Source organism: Delphinus delphis, chromosome 2 (genome assembly GCF_949987515.2).
Source record: "Delphinus delphis chromosome 2, mDelDel1.2, whole genome shotgun sequence".
Classification (NCBI taxonomy): Eukaryota; Metazoa; Chordata; class Mammalia; order Artiodactyla; family Delphinidae; genus Delphinus; species Delphinus delphis.
In genome coordinates, this window is record NC_082684.1 from 174,674,551 (window position 1) to 174,688,812 (window position 14,262).

General features: G+C 37.4%; 1 protein-coding gene across 3 annotated transcripts in view; it reads left to right on the top strand.

Annotated features, from left to right (window-relative positions):
• Nucleotides 1-8,679, top strand: part of EPC1 (enhancer of polycomb homolog 1) — a 93,852-nt gene extending 85,173 nt beyond the window's left edge. For 2 of the 3 annotated variants that reach the window (XM_060006338.1, XM_060006336.1), the window contains exons 11-15: nt 4,587-4,705; nt 4,786-4,872; nt 5,705-5,846; nt 5,956-6,319; nt 8,316-8,679. In XM_060006338.1, the coding sequence (XP_059862321.1) occupies nt 4,587-4,705; nt 4,786-4,872; nt 5,705-5,846; nt 5,956-6,319; nt 8,316-8,388 (785 nt within the window). In that variant the 3' untranslated portion in view covers nt 8,389-8,679. The remainder of the gene's footprint in view (nt 1-4,586; nt 4,706-4,785; nt 4,873-5,704; nt 5,847-5,955; nt 6,320-8,315) is intronic. The other variant, XM_060006337.1, reaches the window with a different exon arrangement.
• The last annotated feature ends 5,583 nt before the right edge of the window (nt 8,680-14,262 follow it).

Sequence of the window (14,262 nt, forward strand, 5' to 3'; positions counted from 1 at the left end):
CATATATCTACTCTTTTTTTTTTTTTTTTTTTTTTTGCGGTACGCGGGCCTCTCACTGCCGTGGCCTCTCCCGTTGCGGAGCACAGACTCCGGACACGCAGGCTCAGTGGCCATGGCTCACGGGCCCAGCCGCTCCACGGCATGTGGGATCTTCCCGGACCAGGGCACGAACCCGTGTCCCCTGCATCAGCAGGCAGACTCTCAACCACTGCGCCACCAGGGAAGCCCCTATCTATTCTTTTTTAGATTCTTTTCCCATATAGGTCATTACAGAGTATTGAGAAGAGTTCCCTGTGCTCTACAGTAGGTCCTTATTAGTTAGCATAAAATTTTAATATTACGGTAAAAAAGGAGCTCTAGATTTGAACACTGAATATTTTCATTGTTAGATTTTGTAGATTTGTGGGACCTTATCCTTACCTGGATGTGTTTCAAAACTCAGAATTACTTCCTCAGCAGATTCTGGAGTAATACCCATAGTGAAATACATTAATAGTTCTACAGTTGTGTAGTGAAGTGCGAGAATAGTCACACTCAGTGGAAAGTTTGACCACAAATAACCTCACATTCAAGATGTTTGCAGCCAAATGAATTCAGGTTTGGTCGTGTTTTGCCATCATATGAATTACAACAAACTTTTGTTTTCAGATTGGCTGTTTTAGGTAACTGATACGTGCTCACGAACCTCCAGTCTGTCAGTTCAGGCTTACTGATGAGGCGGTCGTACTGTAATACTGTCTGGAGTCATTTCAGCTTATGTTTATTTCTTTATAGTTACCCTTCTCTCCTGTATTAAAATAATTTTCTACCTGTGTACTGCTCAGAGAAATTTCTAATTGAGGAGTATCTTTTAAAGCAGGTGTTTGGGTTTGTTGGTTTTTTTTTTTTTAACAAAATATACATTTTGGTAATCTAGAATCCATCTTCTCAAACTGAATTTTCAAATTGTTTACTTTTTCCTAAGTACCTGTCACCTTCCTCCCCCCACAGCCCTGCCGCCCCCAGTCATTCCATTGATCTGCTCCAGCTACAGTAATGTGACTTAAAGGCCAGCAGGCTGAGCACTAGGCCATTCCTGGCGCTGGTGTACCTACTGCATGATAGGTCCTTGCATAGGACGTGGACTCGTAAAGTTTTAGATTATTTCATCTAAATTCCTACCCCAGAGGATTGTTAGAGGCTACCCACAGAGCGGTGGTTTCTGGCCTCTGCCTCGGCACCTCTAGGGACAGATTAAAATTCAGCAACTTTCTAGATCAGGTTATTCTGCAGTTGGGAGTCTTGTTTAGAAAGTTTGTCCATATATCGAGCAGAAGCTGCCTCCTTAAATTTAAATCCGCAGGTCCTGTTTGCCCTTGGAAGCACACTGAGTGCGTTTTCTTGCTCTCCCACATCATAGTGTCCTCCAGATATTTGAAGTCCTGTCGTGCTCCTTCCCTGTTCTCAGCTTTTAATCTTGTCCCTCCCGTGACTCTGCTCCGCTCCCTAGACCCCTGTCTGTCAGATGCTCTATAGATGAGATTTCTTTTAAAGCATGATGCACACTGTTGGTACCTAAAAAGTTTGATTATTTTTTGTAAATCATATTAAATCTGAAACAAACTTTTGTCTATTTCTTTTTATATTTAAAATCTCATTGGTTTGGGGGTAGCTTTATTTCCCCTTCCACTACTAAATATCTTTGTGACCTCGGATGAAAGTTTCTTCATCTCTAGTGTGAGATTATAGAAGGAAATCACCAAGAATCCCTCCTGATCTAAAATTTTTTGGTCCTTTGAAATGATTCTGATTCTAGGTCTGGTGATCTGTCCACAAAACCACCTTGTCCATCTTTATGTGAATTGCAAACTTGACTACCACACAATATCTGGAGGTAGACATACAACCTAAAAACTTTACCTTGATAGAGATACAGGGAAATATGCTCATTTTTGTTTATTTCCACTTAGCATTTGGTTAGACTTTGCTCAGTTTCCTGGGTAAGTAATAGTGCAAAACCCAGCTCAGATTTTATTTGCCCAAATTTACTGCCTTACCTTTGTCCAAGCTTTCCTACTCATTCATACAGCCTTTTGGATTGGAATTTTATTTCTCAGAAGAAGTATAAAATCTTAGCATCTCATGGCTTGAAAAGGACCTTAATGATGACCGAATTTAATCTCGTGTATTTCAGATGAACATACTGAGCCCCAAATGATTAAATAACTTGCTCAGGTGAACTCAGCCAGTTATGACAGAGCTGAGAATGAAAGAAAAATCAAGATCTCTTGGCCCCTAGACCCATGGTTTTTATTACCATCACTTCTAGCTTATGTTACTCTGTGCATTTCTTCTAGAACATCTATCAGAAATGGCCAGGGGAAATTTTTATAACTAGACTCTGGAGTATAGAGATATGTAAGAAATAGGCTAACATAGGGATCTCCATGAGCGTTAGTGATCTAAAATGTCAGTTGCATTTTTATTTCTAAATCTGTATTTGGAGGAAGTTAACAGTTGTTAAAAAAAAAGTGAAATTCACAAAACCCTCAGAGACTGAGGACTGAAATGTGGATTTAAATTGGGAAAAATATTTGGAAACTTTATTCAAATCGATTTCCAATTTAATATTGCCAATGTTTACATTAAAACAAATACCAGCAGAATTCTGCAAAAGAATATTTTCATTCATATAAATGGAGTTTTGTATATAGATCTTTACAGTGAATGCTAAATTATTGTTTTCTAGATGTGTAATGACGTGACCTTCCAGAAATGGTCCTTTTTTTCTTCTTCTTCTTTTTTAAGTTTATTAATTATCTCCTACCAGGAAATTCAAGGTTTAGGCAACGCACTTAAGCTTAGGAAATTAAAGTAGAAATCACAGAAACATATTAGCGAACCTGTCTAATAAATTAAGGATCTTTAGTTTTAAACAGTTGCTTTTATGGATTTTTTTCCAACATAGAGATATTATTTTAATTATAATCACTCTTTCAGGGCAGCTTTTTTTTTTTTTTTTTCAAGTTCTGGTTTAACACGTTTCTGTTATATGGAAATGGTCACGTTGACAGAAAGTTTATGTCAGTATTTAGGGATTATCCTATTATCAATATAAGCTTTTTCCGGTAGAATTCAGATCTGAGAATTACAAACATAGTAGGAAGAGAAACTCATCAAAGGACATATATCAACTAAACAGATTTGTAACACCCAAAATAAGAAAATGAAAAGTAGAATTTTTCCAACAAGAAATTATTTTTTGCCTTTGTAACCCAAGAAATTAGTTCAGCGCAAGTAGAAAAGCCTGTGTAAATACTAATAACTTCTGAGGTTTCCTTAAACATTATTTCACAGTTTTCTGATGCGTTCAAAACGTGGTAGAATTTCTACTTAACATCTATCTAAGCATTTTGTAGGTGTCCTAGGCAGAAGCTGTATCCTGGGGGATAAAGATTCTTATGAGTTATAAGTGAAAATTGCAAAACTTGATGAAGTAATACTCTAAAGAAATTTTCAAAATGTCTTTAACTAAAGACAACAAATTAGCTGACAGTATTTTGAAAACATTAAACTTTAGATTGAGGAAATATGCATGATTTATAGATTCCCTAGTACCCAGGGATGCATGATAACCCTTTTTTTTCTGTTTTAAATAGTTCTTACGCAACCATCACAGGCTTCTTAAAAGAAGCCTTAAAGTCAGATGTTGTGATTGTATGTGCTTTTTTTTTTTCTTTTTTTTAAATTGGCAAAAAAAAAAGGAAAAAGAAAAAGAAAAAGGTTTCCTTTTTAAAAACTGCACACACTTTTTGGGGGAGTAATAAATGAACATTTTTTTGTTTGTTTTTTTTAGAACTGAGCTCTCCATAGACAAACATAAGTAGCATAACACAGTGTCTTTCCTCAGACATCATTCTGTACAGTAAACCAACATAAACATCTCCGTTCTTATTGACTGGATTTTTTCCAGGTGGGTTAATTGGGTGGGGAAAATTAATTAACCTTTGGAGCCTCTTTTCTTCCTGTTAAACTTAAAGGATGGGTTCTTTAAAAAAAAAAAAAGTAATAAACCAACAACCTTATATTTCATATGAAGGAAATTTTTGTAATGACTAAAATTAGAAAATATGTAGAACAATTAGTATTTCTACACAGAACTGCTAGGGATCATCTGAATGCATTGGGACAGTAGTATGAATAAACTAGAAACTAAATGGTGATTATCAGATTTCTTCTCAAGCTCAGTGCAAAGTTGAATTTCAAATAATGCGGATGAAAAAAGCTGGTATTACCTTTTACACTGTCTAGCACAAGTGTCACAGCTTACAAAAAGTAATGGTTTTGAAACTTGGGAAGTGAGCACTTCTCTTTCCTATGTGCAGCTCGGAAAGTTTCATTTTGTTTTTCTTTAAACTCAAGCCACTCTCGTTAAGTGTGGTTATAAAAATGCTGAAATTTTCATTCGGAAGTGATCTTTAACAGGATGCTAAAATGCTTTAATTCTGCGCAAATTTTTTTTAAATGCTAAAATTTGTTTTCGTGTTCTGTATGATGCATGCGATAGCTGTGCCTTTTTGTAAAGTGTTTTCTCATTTTATGTTCAGCATTTACAGCCGAACAATACCAGCAACATCAGCAGCAGCTGGCACTCATGCAGAAACAGCAGCTTGCACAAATTCAGCAACAGCAAGCAAGTAGTAATTCCTCCACCACCACGTCACAGGTGAGGGATTTGTCTGTCTTATGATTATCCCTCATGGTTTCCCACCAGAGTTCATCTCTAATTACCAACTGTTGTCATAGAGCCTTGCATCTAACCAGCAGGAAAGTGGCTTTCACCTGAATCTACATCATAGCCATTCTGTACAGGGTTTAGAAAGAACGTTCCAGGTGAGTATAGAAGCTGTTGCCCTCTGCTACCTATTTTAAAAAGTAAAACTAAAAAGCATAGTCAGATGAGATGAAGACCCTGTCTTCAAGTCTGACCTGTAGTCTGTGAATGTACCTCTTTAATATACAACCCCACCCAGCTCTCTATGTGGAGAGTTTTAATTATTATTAAAATTTATGCTAAAATAACCTCTTTTACTATTAAATCACTTTTGAACTTAAAGCATGATAAATGTTTGCCACTTAAACGTATTTAAGGCTTAACTAAAGGCTGAGATTCGTGTCTCTAAGCATCTTAGAGGAAAAATTCATTAAAAAAAATTCAAGACGCTTCTTAATTTCTAGGCTGAGTTAGAATGTGATGTTTTGTTCCTTCTGTTCCAAAGGGATAGTTATCTTACTGTCCCAAAGGTGCCTTTGGTCACGTGTGTATATGTATGTGTAAGTTAGATGAAGGAAGTTTTACATACTTATTCAGATTATATGAATTGATTCATTCATTGACTCATTCATTGCAAATCACTGAAATGTTTTACTAGCATATTTCGTGTCCAACACTTTGTGTTGGAGGTTTACTGTTTCCACCTTATAAAAGGTTTATTTTGGTAATTCCATATTATATATTGTCACATAAGAAGATCAAAATTCATAATCCTTGAGTTATAAGATGATTTGAACACTAATCCAATTTATGCCTGTCAGAGAGATGAAGATATTTCAGTGGTTTGCAACTTTCATTTATATTCAGACTGATTTTGGTAACCTGTGTAGCTTTAGTAATAATTTGAGACTAAGTGATGCTGATTAGATTTGTGTTGTATTTTCTTTTTAGGGTTTTGTTTCCAAGACTTTGGATTCTGCCAGTGCTCAATTTGCTGCTTCTGCTTTGGTGACATCAGAACAACTGATGGGATTCAAGATGAAGGAGGATGTGGTGCTTGGAATCGGGGTGAATGGCGTCCTTCCAGCCTCAGGTAAAAGGATAAAGACGTTTGAGGTGTTTTGATAGTGTTTGTAACGTATGTCTGTAGTAAACAAGGAGCAGGGTTGCGGTTGTTCAGCTGCTTCTTTCCTTTTCCCTAGGAGTATACAAGGGCTTACACCTCAGTAGTACTGCACCCCCGGCACTTGTCCACACGAGTCCGTCGACAGCAGGGCCAGCTTTGCTACAGCCTGCGAACGCGACGCAGACGGCGGGTTCCCACAGTGCACCGAGTCACCCAGTGACTGCTGCCAGTTCTGCAACAACTCAGGTTCTGATTGGGAACAACATCCGATTAACTGTACCTTCATCAGTCGCCACTGTAAACTCTCTTGCCCCCATAAACGCACGACACATACCTAGGACTTTAAGTGCTGTCCCATCGTCTGCCTTAAAGCTGGCTGCCGCAGCAAACTGTCAAGTTTCCAAGGTCCCGTCTTCATCCGCCGTAGATGCAGTTCCACGGTGAGTAGTTATTTAAACCCAAAGTGTTTGAAAAATACGAAATCTGACTTAAATTCTGTGGCATTGCTCTCTACTTATTTCTTTGTGTTTTTTGCTCTTTTCCTTATATACATTAAAAATGTATAGATGAGAATTCCTTATTTATGTAAGAACTAAACAGATAAAATGTTGTAATTCAATATTGCTGAGAATTTGAACTTTCAAGGGAGTATAGTGAATATTGCATGTATGATTGGGACATGACTTAGTATAATAAGAGCTTATAATAGTCTCACTCTTTATTTCACCTTTGGATCGAAGGAGTTCTCTTTAGAATGTTTCTCTTGCTTATGATTTCTTCCACAGCTTCTCACATAGAAGTGATAAAACCCGCCATGGCTAGTACACTAATTAAGCCTCTCTTAATAGTGTAAATAATGTGAAGGGTTACAGTATTCATGCCGGGTCAACTTTTAATCAGACCGTTATTTTCTATGCTAACTTGTTTTCTTAGGTTTCAGTAGACAGTTTAGAATGTTTGCTCAGGCTCTATTCTGTTTTAAATATTAACGGGAATTAAAATCTTGCTGTCTACTTGAGGGGAAACAAAAAGAGAAAGACAGGAGATTTCAGTTGAGTTAGAAGATGAGCATAAAAGTGTGAAAAGTTAAATAATATTAATTGTAAGTAATAGGTAAAAATCGTTCTAGAGGTATCACAAAATATAATATGCTTGTCAAATTAGCACGTATAGAGTGTGGCTGTAATTTCCATATAAGAGATATTTTTTACACCAGGGATATTCTGGGAATGTTCTACCAAAAAAAAAAAAATGAGATTTCATCTTGGCTGGGCAGAAGGGAGGAAGAAAAGAGTTGGGGAAATACGTATGTGTTTCAGAGGTTACCAAGTAACCTAGTTTGTCTAGAGATTTGGGAAGATTAGTGGTAGAGGTTGGAGTGGTTGGCGGCCGGACTGTGAGGCGTCTTGGCTGCCGCTCTGACGCGTAGACTTCCTCAGCTGGCAGTGGCCCAGGGCAGGAGCAGGCTTCGTAGCAACAGACTGCAGCTATTGGTTTCTGGACCCGTGCATCCCTTCTGCTTCTGAACTTATGTGGTAGTCACATCTGCTCAGTGCTTATCCATTCTTAATATTCTGGGTCTAGTCATAGCTAGCCAAACAACTATAGCTCTTACTTAAATATATAATACGTGGTTTTCATCACGACAGAATTATATAACCACGGGAGACTCGAAGTGTAAGGGAAACGTTCGCATCACTTACTTTAGCCCCTCTGTTTAAAGATGAGGGAACTGAGTTTGCAGGGCAGAAGTTGAGACACATGTAGAGAACAAACGTATGGACACCAAGGGGGGAAAGCCGTGGGGGGGTGGGGATGGTGGTGTGATGAATTGGGCGATTGGGACTGACATGTATACACTGATGTGTATAAAATGGATGACTAATAAGAACCTGCTGTAAAAAAAAGTAAATAAAGTAAGTAAGTAAGTAAGTAAGAACTGAGACCCAGAGGAGGAACTGAGCTCCCAGAGCACGTCAGCAGTCGAGGGGCAGGGGCAGCGGGGACCCTGGTCTTCTGATTGCTCAGCTCCACGTAGAGAAAAAACTCGGACTTAAAAGTCCTGACATAAATGACCTTCACTCACATTGTTCCTTTTTAAAACTCTTAGGAAAGGTTTAATAGAGGAAGAGATTGAAACTATAAACTGAAGCTTGGTTATTCTTTATGTGTTGGAACATCTAGCTTGCTTGGGTGCTACTACAGGTTTGTTGGTAATGTAGCTGACCATGGAGTGTGCAGCGGACCCAAGCCTGACTTCCGGTTGTGTGTTCCTAATAATAAACCGTAAAAGTTCAATTCCTCTACTTGCTATCCTGTCCCAAAAGAGTCAGATCTCTTTCTATTGTTAAAAACATGTAAACTTTTTATTAGGAAGATCCTCTTGATTTGTTAGATTGATTGCAGATAAGTAATTTATGGAACTTTTTTCAACAGGGAAAATCACGAATCAGAAAAGCCAGCACTAAACAACATAGCAGACAATACAGTAGCGATGGAGGTGACGTAGCTTCCTCGGGATGGAGCCGCAGCCTGGGGACTTGATTAGGTGCTATGCATCAGTAGCATTTTGAATGCAAGGGATGATGGAATGCAGCACATGCGTTTCTGTGGCAGCTGTGGGGACTTGACAGCAATGCTCATCTCTCATGCTTCAATTTTTCTTTTCTTACTGTTAATAGGGAAAAAAATCAGCATCTGTAAATTAAGAATACAGCAGTTATCTGTACAGTACTGCATATTTGTAATACCCTGTATATATGTTACTTGAATACAGAGATGTCCATTTGTGATGCTTTGCACTTGGGGGTGGGGGGGAGGGAAATAAATTGCAACAAAGAGTGTGAGATGTGAGAGTGTGTAGAGATGAGGTGTCATCACATCACGTGCATGGTGCAGAACCTGCTGTTTTATCTATTTATTGTGCCGTGTTTACAGTTTTGTACACTGTACCTTCATTGGTTCCTGTGCTGTAGTAAACGTGTTAGGTAGCTGTGGACTCCTTGGTATTTTGTAAATGGTATAACATAACTTGGTTCCCCTCTGGGTCCCTGAGTTTTCTGTGTATCATGTGAAAAAAAATGGTGACATACATACAGAATTTTACAAAAAAAAAAAAGGCATCAGTTTTTAAAAAATGGGGAATGTACTGTTAAATGGGGATCTTCCTGGTCTACTATCATTAGGACAAGTAACGAGCTAAAAATGAAGTCTCTTGAATCTTCCCATCCCCACCTGCCCACAGAGCTGTGGGCAGTTTCTGGTACTTAAAGCACTAATGTTATGTTGCTGCTCTGCAAACAGCCCAGTAGTCCCATTTCCTTCCACACCAGAAAGTGTTAAATCAAGTATGCAAATGGAGTCCTTACAACTGGAGTTTATGTTGTCTTGCCCTTTTTTTAGCACAAGAAAAAAAATGTACTTTTTTATTGTCGAATTGTTTCAAAGACTTCATTCTTTACTTGTTCTTACAAAAAGGATATAAGGGAGAAGAATGCAGTAATTGCTGTACGTGTATCATCATTCCAGTTTCTAAAAACAGCCAGCCAGCTTTTTTCCTTCTAAGATTCTCCAGAAGGCTGCGAGGCCAGAACCACAAATATCGGGTGCCTTCCTTTGGAAATATTTGACCTCTCTTCTGTGAAGAGAATGGTACTTAACAGACTACTACTAGTGCTTTGTCAGTACCGAAGTCTGAATGCCCAGTCCAATGGCATACATTATCCTTAAGGTTTTTAATCCCACCTGGAAAAATTGTGATAGAATTCTCACAAAATAAACCCAGGGCATTACATGTTGACAAACTAATGTGTAGTGGTCGTTTGCTTTTCTTTTCAACCCAAGAACTTTTGTGTGACTTTAATTAAAATCATTCAGTAAAGGCGGGGGCAGGGCCGGTCATGGGAACGTGAGCAATTACTTTCCAGTTCATTTTTTTCAACAATTATTTATTGAATGATTACCCAGTATGCTTGGGACTGTTTTAGGTCCTACTACAGTGAAAAAATTTCCTGCCTTCATGGAATTTATAATTTCATTGAGTGATAAAAACAAGATGAATATGTAAAATTTAAATTGTATTAAGGTAAGTATTTGGGGGGAAAGTAAAGCAAGGAGAGGGGAGAAGCAGGACCAGGATGGGGTGGAGGTTGCCGTTTCCGGTAGGGTGGGCCGAGAAGCTCCCACAGAGATGATGGGGAAGGGGAGGTGGAGAGGATACATACAAGGGTCGGGGTGTGCCTGGTTTGCTGAAGGAACAGCAGTGTGGCTCTGGCGCACAGGCAAAGAGGAGAGGAGTAGGCAAGGTAGGTCAGAGGGCATCGGGGAGGCTGCTCGTGGCGGGCCTGATAGGTGACTTTAAGGACTTAGGATTCTGGAGCAGAGGAGTGATGTGGTCAGCACAGGCTCACTCTGGCTTAGGTGTTCAGAATACAGTAAAGGACCAAAGTTCCTCCAAGTGTGATGAAGACAATCCACAGACCTCAGGAAATCAACGAACCACAAGCACAGACACGAAGAAAATTTGTTAAAGCATGTAATCAAATTGCTAAATGTCAGTGATAAATAGAAAAATCTTTAAAATAACTAATTTTTAAAAAGACGTATTACAGAGAAGAAGAGTGACGGCAGATGTTCACTGGATGACATGCAAGCTGAAAGGCAGTGGAGCAATATCCTTACTGAACAAAAAAAACTCTCAACCTAGAATTCTAAACCTAGCAACATTGTTTTTCAAAAACGAAGGTGAAATATTTCTTCATACATACAAAATCTGACAGTTCATCACAAGCAGACGTCCGATACCAGAAATGTGAAAGGATGTCCTTGAAGCAGATGAAAATGGTATCAGAGATCTGGGTGCACACAAAGACCATCAGAAATGGTAAATATATGTGTACGCATTAAAACTCTTTTCGTGATCTTTTAAGTCTTTAAAAGATAATCAGCTTTTTGAAGCAAAAATAGTAAAAGTGTATTATGGCATTATAACACAAGGAGAAGGAACATATATGAGAAAGTAGCACAAAAGTCAGGGAAGGAAGAGGCCTAGGGGCCTGATCCTACACTCAGAATGGTATAATATCCCTTGAAGGTAGACTGTGCTAAGTTAAGGATGTATACTTAAGTCCTAAAGCAACCACTAAAATCACAAAAAAGAGGTACGGCTAATAAGCAGGAAAGAAAATAAAGTAAAATCATAAAAAATATTCTATTGACCCAAAAGAAAACAGAAAAAGAAGAAAAAGGAAACGGAGGACAGTTAATAGAAAACAAACATGAACATGGTAGATTTAAACCCAGCCACATCAATAATAATATTAAATGCTGATGGTCTAAACAACCCAAGTGAAAGGCAAAGATTGTCAGATGGTATAAAAAAAGAAAAACCCGTCTATATACAGCCCTCAAGAAACCCACTGCAAATCTAAAGACACAAATAGGACAAAAGTAAAAGGATGGAGAAGGATATACCATATTAACACTCATCAGAATCTAGAGTGGCTATATTAATATCAGACAGTACATTTCGGAGCAAAGAATATTACCAGGAATTTTAAGAGGTCATTTCATAATGATAGAAGGATCACTTTATTAAGAAGACATAACATTCTTAAACATTCATCTAATTACAGAAATTCAAATATACGTAAAACAAAAGTGATGGAATTAAAAGGAGAAATAGGCAAATATGCAATTAAAATTAGAGGTTTCAGTATCCCCTTTCCAATACTTGATAGAACAAGTAGGCAGAAAATCAGTGAGGGCTTGAACCACGTTATCAACTAAGTTGCCCTAATTGACATTTTTAGAACATTCTATCCAACAAATGCAGAATACACATTTGCTTCAAATGCACATGAAATGTTTAGCAAGGTACACCATACTGTGAGCCATAAAGCAAACCTCAATAAATTTAAAAGGATTTAAATCATACAGTGTATTTGCTCTGACTAGAATAGAATTAAGTTAGTAGTATTAACAGAAAGAGCTAGAAAGCCCTTAAATATTTGGAACCTAATAACAAACTTCTAAATATCATATGGGTCAAAGCAGAAATCAAAAGGGGCATTAGAACATATTTTGAACTATGGACACTGAAAACTGGAAAATGGAAGTATACATATCAACAGCTGTGAGATGTAGCTAAATCAGCACTTGAAGGAAATTTATACCAAAAATTAAGAAATAAATCAATAACCTAAACTTCTACCTCCTTACAAAACTAGAATAAGAAGTGCAAATTAAACCTACAGCCGAAGAAAGGAAATGATGAACATCAGAATGGAAGGAAAATTTAAAAAGTGAAACAGAGAAAACCAATGAAACCAAAAGCTGGTTCTCCGAGTAGATCAATAAGATTGATAAACCTCTAGCCAGACAAATTAGAATAAAAAGAAGATACAATTGACCAATATCAGGAGTATAAGAGGAAACATTACTACAGATTCTACTGAAATTCAAATACAAGGAAATATTAAAAACTATATGCCAATAAATTTGACAACTTAGATGAAATGGAAAAATCCCTTAAAAGACACAAATTACCAAAGCTCTCTCCAGAAGAAAGATTTAAAAACAAAAAAAAACTACAACAAAAGAAAACTACAGGTTAATGTGCCTCGTGAACATTGACACAAAAAATGCTTAACATTTTTTAGCAAGTCAGTTGCCACAATATATACAAATGATACGACATTATGACCAGTAAGAATCAAAAAGGACTGTGTGGCATATCTAGGTGACTAATGCCTGAGATAACTACATAGTTTCTCATGGTCCAGGAGTGGCATTGTAAAGCAGCTGAAATTTACCCCATGCTTCTAAGGAGGTGTGGATAGAGCTTACTTAGATGGAGCCAGAGCTGTAGAGAGTCAGCACCGGAGGACAAGGGACACAGTTCTGTATCAGCATCCAAGGATCAGATGGGGCACCATATATCCTAGCATGTGCCAATGTGTGTTCAGATGACGAAGCCCAGGCAGCTCTAGTTCAAATTCTGGTTGTACGCCTAACTGTGTGACGTTGTGTAAGTTACTTAACCTCTCCCAGTGTCTTAATCTCTAAAACGAGGAAAATAATAGCACCTACATTGTTGGGAGATTTAAATGAGACCATGCAAGTACAGTACTCACTCAGGCCAATGTTTAAAAAAAAAAAGATAAAAGAATGTAGTCCCTGTCCCTAAAAAGAATTAAATTTCATTTTATCAAGATGATGCAGTCAGGTGGGAACTGGGAAAATAACTCACAGCTTAATACTTGTTCTGGGGTTTTGTTTTTTGTTTTTATTTTTTGCCAAATAAGTTGACACGCAGAGGTACCCTTCGTTTCTTGCCCTTCCTATTATTATGAGAAAGTAAGTAAGTCTCTCAATTTACTGTGGCCTAAATTGCAAAAGGAAAAGACACGTGAAAAGTCGGGACAGTAATATGCTGGAGCCAGCTCACATTGACTCATGAGAATCAACTTAAATTTTCGGGAATTTTATGAACTGGTTGTTAAACAGCCATTATTAGAAAGTAAATTATATAAACTTACAAGTAAATAAATTATACAAAGATGATGATACAAAAAAGGAAAACTACAGAACAATGATGAATATTAATGCAAAATCTTCAACAAAAGATGAGCAAACAGAATTCAATAGCACATTAAAAGAATTATACACTGTGACCAAGTGACCTGAAATGCAATGAGGGTTTAACATACAAAAGTCAATCAATATAATGCACCACGTTAACAGAATGATGGAAGAAACACGTGATCATCTCAACTGATGCAGAAAAAGAATTTGACAAAATGTGACACGTTTTCATGATACAAACACTCAACAAACTACGAATAGAAGAACACTATCTCAACATGATAAAGGCCTATAGGACAACCTCAGAGCAAACATCGTACTCAGTGGTGAAAGACTGAAAGCTTTTCCTCTAAGATCAGAAACAAAACAAGGATGCCTGCTTTCACCACTCCTATTCAACGTAGTACTGGGAGTCCTGGCCAGAGCAATTAAGCAAGAAAGAGAAATAAAAGGCATGCAAATTGGAAAAGAAATAGTAAAACTATCTCTGTAACAGATGACATGACCTTATATAGAGAAACCCCTAAAGATTTCTCAAAAACACCTGTTGGAACTAATACACAAAAGTAGCAAAGTTGCATGATACAAGATCAAAACACAAAAATAAATAGTGTTTTTATACACCGACAATGAACAATCTGAAAAGGAAATTGAAAAAAAATTCCATTTACAATAGCATCAAAAAGAATACAATACTTAGGAATAAACATAAACAAGGAAATGAAAGACGTACACTGAAAACTACAAAACGTTGCTGAAATAAAGACATCAATAAATGGAAAGAGAGCCTGTGTTCATG